The sequence below is a fragment of the Adiantum capillus-veneris genome, chromosome 30 (genome assembly GCF_014529385.1).
Source record: "Adiantum capillus-veneris isolate H3 chromosome 30, ASM1452938v2, whole genome shotgun sequence".
Lineage (NCBI taxonomy): Eukaryota > Viridiplantae > Streptophyta > Polypodiopsida > Polypodiales > Pteridaceae > Adiantum > Adiantum capillus-veneris.
The window spans coordinates 53649183-53658995 of NC_140960.1; the positions used below are offsets into that span (position 1 = coordinate 53649183).

Below are 9813 nucleotides of genomic sequence, written 5' to 3' on the forward strand. Positions count from 1 at the left end.
CCCACACTAGCCAAGGCATCATCCTCTACTCCGACTTTTGCACAACCATCGGTCACTCCTAGCTACACACCACTTGCTACTCCTCTGGAACTCACCCTACTCGACACTCCTCCCTTCGGAGCCCAGACTCCCGTGGAGACATCTGCAACCATGACCATTATCGAGACACCACTTGAGACGCCTGCAATGACGCCTAGGTTCAGTCGCAACAGGCAAGAGGGCTTACCGTACTCAATCGACATCAGTGGCAACTTGATCTTGGATGAGGACGTCAAGAATCTGATTTTGCGCATGCACAACCTATGCACTGACGTTTTTCGGCACTACATATTAAAATGCCTAGAATGAAGTGCACGATGAATTGAAAGACAGTCATCAGAATACAGCATAACGAGTTTTTTGTGGCAAATCGAGAAGAGCGTTTTCAGTGAAGACTTAATCAGAGTGCGGATATGCGAGTACTGTAAACACAACGCTCCGAAGTGCAGAAAGCAGTAAAGCATGGGTGAAGCAAGCAAGCGTGACTGACTAAAGAAGATTGAAAGATTACAAAGCGAGAAGCGCACAAGAATCCCCACAAGTAGAAGCAACAAAGAAAGGCAGTCAAAGCGCAAGTAGAGGTAGGGAGCTCACACCACTTGAACAACGGATGGACATCATTTGAAAATGAGTTTATAAGCGTTATTACATTGCTCTCTAGGTTTAGTAGTTTTGAATATTTATAATCTTAAATGTTAACATAATGTTTTCTTTGTATGTCATGAATAGTGTTCCATGATTGGACGTGACCCCACAACGTACGAGCGCTAATATACGGACAAAAAGGACTTAATTACCCTTGTGGACATTTTGAGCTCTTGACCCAGCTTGGTTATTACTTAACTTTACACTTTGAAATATATTTTATTTTAATAATGAGCTATTAGATTGTTTTATATTTGTGCGTTTATACTTATAGAAAATCTTATTGTTTTTTTTTTTAATACATAATCCGACAAATACGCCATTGACACGAAATGAGACGTCAAATTAACTTATATCAAACTAATCCTTACTAGCACTAGTTTTACTTCTATATAACATGTATTAGGAGATGACGTGTATACATCAATTTTATAAATGATTCACAACAATGTAAATTAGTTCTACATTTTTTCGTAATGACAATTGAATTATCATTCGTACATTTTGATCCAACTTGACAATCAATCAATGTCAAGTTTTTTGCTATGATTTGTTCATTACAGTATGCTTTTGTCAATGTACTTTTGTTCAATTTTGCCAATTTTAATCTCATTTTTTGATATATTATACTCTATGGTTGATTGGAAAAATGTCCTACCACCAAAAAATATATATTCAGATGATGTTGTAAGCATTGCTATTTTGGGATTTGCAATGTCGCTACCAACATCACTACATTGGGAACCCACACAATTGCTATGAACATCACTATGGACATCGCTATATTGCAACACTTATAAAGAACCACATAACAACGTCCATAGAGACGATATCGTTGCAACACTCATAGCGGCGGCCTTAATGTCGCCGGGGATAAAAATATCCTTATTTTTATTCTTTGTTCCGGGGATGAAAAGTGCATTAATCTTTGCCCGTGTGATAAGGGCATTTTTCTATTTTCAGGAGTTGCATCAAAATTTTAGAACCCACTACTAGTTAAGGCTTCACATTCTACCTTCAAAATACGAAAATTACCATCAAAAATAAATTTTGCAAATGGATCCAAGACAGCTAACTTGCAAATATCCTCCTGAAATCGATTAAAACTGCTTCCAATGACTGAATGATAAGTGGAAAGTGTCATGAACATGCCTTCATCAAATACCACAAATGTTCAATAGCATTCACAAGAAGTTTTGGACAAATTCTCACAATAATTCTCACATTGTGACTTACCTCAACATCATGAGCTTCACCGCCGGCCCGGTGGGGGGGCCGGGGGTCCCCTGCCCCCAATCATACCTAGCTACGTATGCGATGCCTCTCGAGCAGAAGCTCATGATGTTATGCATTGTATGAAAAACACTGAAAAAGACTCTGTTTTCCTACATCAGAAAATTTCTAAATCTTCTTGTGATTATATATAATAATATCCAGTACAAACTCAACAAGCTAATATCCCTTCCTACATCTTGCCACAAACCCTTACCATACACACACATTAATTACACATCCATGCAGAGCCTTCTAGCATCAAGTTTACATTCAAGTCCCAGGCTCCTGGACACATAAATGGATTCATGGATATGACTCTCATTACTCCATTTGTCTTCATCGTGCCCAAGCACCTTGACACAAACATGCATTCACATACAACTCCAATACTGTATTGTTCCTCAGAGTAGCCAAGAACCCCATTGCACCTCCCATAGTAGCCAAGCTGTGTGCTCTAGACATCCTCATCCGCATCATCACCGCAAGGATGCCAGTCTTCCTACCCCAATCCCACCAGACATCCACAAAGACCCTTGACGGTACAAAAGTGGTTTGCCCCTTCACCACTGAGACCTTTCAATCAACAGTTGTCCCCACATTGTGATGAGGTTGTTGTCGTTTGGCTAATGAAAGGGTCAATCCTCACCCACAGCAGCGAGAAGATCGAGGCCAGAAGAATCGACCACACAATCACGATTGTGGGTGTGCGGTTTTGCCTTCCCATTAATCCTTTCAAGAAAGGATAAAGATGAACTATGACCCAAAAAGCAAAGAACAACTTCCCAAACAAGGGGCCCCAAGACTGATATCCGCTGTTTAATGCATCGGAAATGCCTGCCACTACACCTACCAAATTTACAACAATTAAAGTAGTAGGAGGGATAAGAAGGGTTGTCCACTTGAAGATGTAGAGCTCCCCGAATTCTGTATCATCCGCTGCCTTCGCAGTGACTGTGAAATTTGTGTCGATACCTGCAAGAACCTTGAGAAGCCCTTGGAAAACCGCAAAAAGATGAGCAGAGACACCTCCAATCACCCAAAATTGCTCATTTCTCCACCAGTCATCGATCCCTACACCACCCCAGCGCATTTCCAATATGCCAGTGGCAAAAATGGACAAGAAAAGAGAAATGAACCATAAACTCGCAAAGTTACTTATCTGCAGAATACATGCACATGTTAACAAAAACTAGACTTCTCAACAGAGCAGGGAATAAAACATTTAGAAGAGCTTGAAGGCTTACCGCTGGTATGATAAACTTTCCAGTAAGCAAGCACACAGCTGGAAGCGTACAATACGCCAGCAGTGGTAATGATGTTATGGGGTAGACGATCGTGTTGATATAAGCCAAACGCTGTAACCACTTCAGACGACCGCCATAACCATACCACAATGGGCAATGCTTAGAGAGTAAAATTTCAACTGATCCCAGGGCCCACCTAAGCACTTGATTCAAACGATCCGAAAGATTGATAGGGGCAGACCCCTTGAAGGCTGGCCGCATTGGCATGCAGTAAACCGACCGCCAACCCCGACAATGCATCTTAAAACCAGTCAAGATATCTTCAGTAACCGAACCATATATCCATCCAATCTGTAAAAGAAAAATGCTTTTTTCAGTGTGGTAAAACCTTTTTCCAGTGTCGCAAAACCTTCACTTCGAGCCAAGAAGAGCTGACAGAGATTTCAGTCTCAATGCAACTGCTTCTCTTGCATGTGCTTCGCAAAAATGCCAGCCATTTCTGTTCAAACTTAAAAAAACAGAATGTTACTTGGTTGCTGACCTCTTTCCCCCACTCTGTTTTGTCTTCATAGCCACAGCTTATAACATGAATAGCCTCTTTCAGCAGAGAGCTTGGGGGTATAGACGCAGGCACACCACCATCCTCATGGAAAGTAGAAGCCACAAATACCGGTGATTGACCAAACTTCTTCTCATAACTCTTCTGTGACATCAACAGAGACCTGTTGTCATCCTCATACCCTGACATGCACAAAGGCATTTAGTTACATCCCTACAACATGGGGCAGGTGCATACCTAGATGAATCCAAGATAAGAGAAATTAAAGCTATAAACACACGGTAATCATCGGTAAAAATATCTATATAAGCATCAGCTCCATTATCCACAACATTAAGTGTAACCAGTTCACACCCACTAGCATCACCAGTGCCCAATAAAATCAGCTTCATTGTTAACTTAACCAGTCCACCTACTAGCATCACCGGTGCCCAATAGTAAGTGTAGGACAAACACACACACACACACACACGAACATCAAAAACTTGCCTCTTGCAGGCTCCATGAGACAACAACAAAAACAACATACCTTCAATGCCCTCGTCGATATCGTCCATATTAAACATAGGTATCGAGGAGTCGCTTCTTGCAGTCCTCCTCTCCGTGTTCTTAGACCTGGAAACCTTACTCTTTTTCCGGGGACCACAGCAGAACTGTGTGATCAAGTCGTCTTTAGGAGGCTTGTCACTCAAAGGGGCATCAATACCATACAGAGCTTGCCTTCTGAAAACACAACCAGTTCCGACGTACATAGGACCTTGCACTCCATCAAGGCCTTTCAAGTTGATCTTCAAGGGCAATACAATGGAGTGTAGGGTCAGTCTAAGGGGACAAACAGATTTTCAAAACATTCAATAAACAAATTCTGACATGTAAGTGCACTTACATCAAAAAACACAACATTGTGATTGGCATATCTATCATGCAGATCAACGCCATCAAATCTTTGAGGAAACTGCACATAGCACACTCTTTTCCCAAGCTTTGGGTCCATCATAAAACACATAGCTTCCCGGAGAGCCTTGCTGTTGTTAATATAATGGTCACAATCCAAGTTTAAAAAGTAAGGTGCATTGGTAAGAACTGCTGAGACTCTAACCTGCTCACAAAGACGGTTAATGGGTAACACATGAATGCAAGATGCTGAATTAATCCTAAATAAGTTCAAAATCACATACCAGAGCATTCATTGCACCAGCCTTCTTGTGGTGATTGAATCCTGGGCGCTTCTCACGGGAGACATATACCAATCGCGGGAGTTCATTGCCATCAGTATCATGTCCTCCACTATGACCGAGGAAAACCTGCAAATAAGCAATACCGTATGAGTACATCTGCATCATGTTTACAAAGGTTTTCCAGACTACCCTTCAGTTTCACCTGAATCATTCCAGGATGATCACGAGTGTTGTTCCCGGGCCATGGGCTGCCATCCTGCATTGTCCAACCTTCCTCAGGGACCTTCTGTGCCTTGGCAACCAGAGCATTTATTCTTACCTTGAACTCTTCATACTCTCTCTGCAAAGCCATGCATGACAATTAAAAGCTACTCAAAAACTCACAACAAGTGCAGTTAATCACAATAAAGCATAAGCAGACCTTCATGGCCCGGCGCTCCTTCACAAATGTAGGTTGAACTTTGTCTTTCAAATAATCAATTTTCTGAGCAAAGTACATTTCTGGGGCCCTGGGCTCGATGCTGAATTTTTTGCAAAAAGGCACCCATTTTCTGGCAAACTCAGAAGTCTCAGAGAGTGACTCAAATGTCAGCATGGCCGCACCATCATCAGACACATAGCATGACACTTTATCCACTGGGTAATCAACTGAGAGTATAGAAAGGACGGTATTTGCAGTGACAAGGGGCGGCTCTTTCAAAGGATCTACTGTACTGACATATACATCTACTGCAGATAGCTTGGAGGGTTTGCCTTCTGGTTCAAACCTACACATAAGATTCAATGGTCACAAACAAAAAGCATTTACTAAATACACACACACACACACATTTATGGTCCAATCACCCAGCAAGAACTGTGCAAATCACCTTAGAGACAATCTGTCAAGGTAGGTTTCTCTATTGATTGGAAGCCACTTAGGGAATTGGTCCAAAATCCATGAGATAGCAAACCATATCTCACAAATGACAGACACAAGCCATAGCCCATATGCATCATTAACAGGGCTTAGAATACGGAATCTCAGAAAGAATGCCAAAATCAGCAATCGAACAACTATAACAATTCGATAAGGGTTGATCTTTGTAGACGGAATGGCAATTTTTCGTGAAAGTGGCTGTCTACCATCATCAGTCCTGCAGAGGGAGAAAGACAGAAAAAAAGAGGTTTACTGCCGTCAAGAGATCTACATCCCATTAAAGATTTCTGAATACTTACATGGCAGCATCCCCGCCTTGGCCATTATCATCTATTTCCCCACCTCCAGCATGACCTTCTATCATCTGCATTTTCTCCTGCTTGGACTTCCAGCTGTCAAGCCTCTCCTTCCAAGCGATGTCTCCAAACTCATAAGGGCTGAATTCCCTGCTCATATCCATGCTCCTTGATTCCACAGAACCTAAAATTGAGCATGAGATCCACAGAGGAGGAAGACAATGAGCAAAAGTAAAACTCTCAAAAAGTTCCACCTAGATTGAAAAGCCCAAATCCATCTATAAAGGAAGGTGCAAGTTTCATGCACAGGATAGTCATCCATTGTATCATCATGCTGAGTATTGACTGAATACTACAACACCCCAATCAACATGATTACTGCCATGTACTGGGTATAGAACTACATATCAACACGCCCCACGCAGAAACATATGATAGTACATCCAGTTGAGAGCATTACTGGGTATGTTAGAATCTGCGTAGGGTAGAGGATGAACACGCTTGCCACCCCCTGGTGGAGTGTAAAAAGAAGGATGATCAGGTGAAATTCCAGCAAACTCACCAGACACCTGCAAGAAAATTGCAAAAATCTCAGGCACAAGAATGAAATGAGCCATCATAAAGAGAAGGTTCCAATGAGAGAGCCTTCAAGATTGGTGCATACATTATGACTGCCATCTGTCAGAAGAGGAATCTGAGGGACAGGCCGAGCTGGAGCATGGGGAGTGTTTCTAGTATCAGCCCCTCCATAACTCATGTGATCTTGCTCTGGTGTGCGCTGCCTGCGGGGATCATGAATGTCAATGTAGCTGAACTCGTTCTCAAGGTCATCCACATCTTCTTCTTCCTCATCTCCCAAGACTCGAGGACTCCCTAGAACATGCATTACAGAGCGGGAAACTAGTAAGACAGAGCCAATATCAGATAGTTACAGAGAAGGAAGACAATGACCCAACATGTAAAATGCCAATATCAAGTCCAGAACCGTCATTCAACCAGAACCATTTCATCTACTTTGGGCATCTGAAACCCTTAAGCAGATGATCAAATATTTACAGACGCTAACCTTTGTGTCGCTTATATCTTGTCTTGCACTGAGGGCAGGCTTGATTTCCATCCTTCCGCTCATACTCATAGCAGGGCCTGCATACTGGAAATGCACACTCATTGCAAGCAACAAACAATTCCCCTGTAGGAGTGATACCAACGTCGTCACCACATATCTGACAAACTTGTCCTGTTGAATGTTGGAGCGGTCTCGGCTAACAACACATAAGGAGCCACACAAATGATCAGCACCCGGCACAGCATAAACTCACTGCTCTCTAACATCAGCTTTTCAACCAAATCTTCAAAGAACTTCCACGTGGACAGTACTACCTTGAAGATGATAACTACCTGCCTTCATATGCATTTATGATTAGACTCTTTCTAAGTTGAAATTTATCAGTATTAATAAATCTTAAGAACTTCAAAATGGGTAGCACTCCATTTGCAGATGTTAAATTCTAACCTGGGCATTTGACAGATTCCAACGAGACCCCCAAAATTCAAGCATCAGCAGCGATCGCTGAATTTCTCAAGACCAAACATTTTCCTTGGAGTTTTTCTTATCAAAAAGAGGTTCTATTATTCCATACATGAATGCACACAAAAACCTATTGCTGGCTGATAGACTGACTACACAGCCCAGAGGAGCAGCCACAGGTTAGGGCCGGCAAATACCCAGCCCCAAATTGAAGCCCTAGCTCATTGAAGACTGGAGGGACGATAGATGGTCAACCAATGAGGCACAACTTCAGTTGGCCAAAGACACACCTCCACCCAGCAAGCACTTGCAGCAACTCGTTGCCTACCCCTGTGACTTGGACCATTGGTGCTGTGTATGCTTAGAGTGCTAAACCTATCTAAAATCTTGAAGGATTAATGGGTTACTTTCTGATAGACAACTATGCATGACTTTGTGCTATGAAAGGAAAGTGCTGATTAGCTGGGATCGTGCTGATTCGCAAAAAATCAGGAGCCAGAGAATTCTCTCCTAGGGCACGGTAAGTGGTACTGCTGAAGCAATGACCACTCTAAATACTTCAAAGATGGAGAACTGCAAACTCACGAAGAGCAGGAAGTATCATAGCTTAAGGCCTGACATGGGCGCCCGAGAAATCAAGGTGCTCAATTGCAACATCAAGCATTGCAACCACTACTGCAACAATAGGTGAAAGAAAGCGGGCAGAAAACGAGCAGCAGGATCATGGTCAGCAATACGATTGTTCAAGCACATGACCCACCTGTGTTGGAGGAGCAAGCAGTTCAAGCAGTGAGCTTTCGGCAAGATTAATGCTCATGAGCAGAAGACAGCAGTAGAGTACCCGCTAGCAAAGAGAGGCAAACGAGTGACATCGGATCTGCGTACTTACTCCATGAGTTTCTGGCGCGATGACTACCAGCTGGTTGCGCCTGTAAGAGCCCGCAACAAGGCCAGCATTGGCCTCCATTAAGCCTGCAGCTGCTGTTTCCGAGCCGAAGTGAGAGCTATGGTGAGGGTCTACTTCAGTCGAAAAGGAGCGACATGGAGGAGAACTCTACGGCATTGGCCTCCATTAAGCCTGCAGCTGCTGTTTCCGAGCCGAAGTGAGAGCTATGGTGAGGGTCTACTTCAGACGAAAAGGAGTGACACGGAGAACTCTACGGCAAAAAAGCATGTAAATGAACTCGTGAGTCGTGATGTGTGTGTGTGTGTGTGTGTGTGAGAGAGAGAGAGAGAGAGAGAGAGCGCTTTTTTGTCGGACCCATCGCCTTTTGCCCGTTAATTGAATTAATGTTTTGATATTGTAAGGGATCCATAGCACAAAGGATACAAGCATAAGAAATGTTTTTTTCCCCCCAAAAACTCACAACAGTGAGTGGTATTATTGTATTACTATAAACCAAAAATTACATGACCAACTCTCCTCATAGGGTACCAGATGGACACCACAAGTTCCCATACCATAAACCACGAGTTGCACCAAATACACACAACCCCCACCACCAGAAGGCCTTGGATGCCACCACTCATGACGGCCACAGCCACCCGAGTGTCCAAAGCCCACGACAAACCGACCAGATCATCACTGAGTGAAGCAGTAGCACACCACAGCAAAGAAACCCCTCGAGGACGAGCAAGTACCACAACAAACCATTGTAACCATGAAGCACCATCCGAACAAGACACCTTCACACCCACCAAGCAAATCCACACCATCCAATAGTAACCAAGGTTCACAGAAGCTCGCAGAAGACAGCGTCGCTTTGCCACAATAAGGCCTGGCACGCAGGAAATTCCTCCCAAGGAGGAGGGGGTAGCTGCCCAGGCCCAAGTACAGAAAAAGGTAGTTGTCGAAGCACCAAACAGGAACCAGCACGACTCAGCCCTCCTTCGTGCAGAACCGGACCCCACGCGAGCAGATCCACTATCATTGGAATATCCCCAGCCAATACCTCTCTCACTATGAAAATCTCTAATTGTTTACCGCGGCCTTTTCTCACCCACACACACTCACAAACACTCTCATTGTGTAGTATGCAAAGTGAAAGAGCTCCCTCTCCTTCTCCAAGCAAGTAGAGGTTGAGAGCCTACACCAACACTCTTGGTTATGGAGTGCAAATCCATCCAAGA

The 9813-nt window shown here is 43.4% G+C and overlaps 1 protein-coding gene across 1 annotated transcript; it reads right to left on the reverse strand.

The window, feature by feature from the left end:
- Positions 1-2074: 2074 nt before the first annotated feature.
- On the reverse strand, positions 2075-8836 carry LOC147417970 (putative cellulose synthase A catalytic subunit 1 [UDP-forming]). Its single transcript, XM_086506614.1, has 14 exons — positions 8573-8836; positions 7222-7417; positions 6820-7028; positions 6616-6724; positions 6159-6339; positions 5810-6076; positions 5362-5707; positions 5143-5280; positions 4941-5066; positions 4649-4861; positions 4292-4550; positions 3745-3944; positions 3204-3554; positions 2075-3118 (listed from the first exon to the last, which is right to left on the reverse strand). The coding sequence occupies exons 1-14, from the start codon at positions 8648-8650 to the stop codon at positions 2540-2542; spliced, it is 3252 nt and encodes a 1083-aa protein (XP_086362740.1). The 5' UTR covers positions 8651-8836; the 3' UTR covers positions 2075-2539.
- Positions 8837-9813: the final 977 nt, after the last annotated feature.

Bases quoted from the DNA above. Each gene is read 5' to 3' on its own strand.
- LOC147417970 (XM_086506614.1), bottom strand. From the start codon at position 8,650: ATGGAGGCCAATGCTGGCCTTGTTGCGGGCTCTTACAGGCGCAACCAG. The intron at 6,340-6,615 runs GTAATGCTCTCA...GCTCAATTTTAG, and splicing joins CGCAGATTCTAACATACCCA to GTTCTGTGGAATCAAGGAGC. The intron at 4,551-4,648 runs GTAAGTGCACTT...TTGCCCTTGAAG, and splicing joins ACAATGTTGTGTTTTTTGAT to ATCAACTTGAAAGGCCTTGA.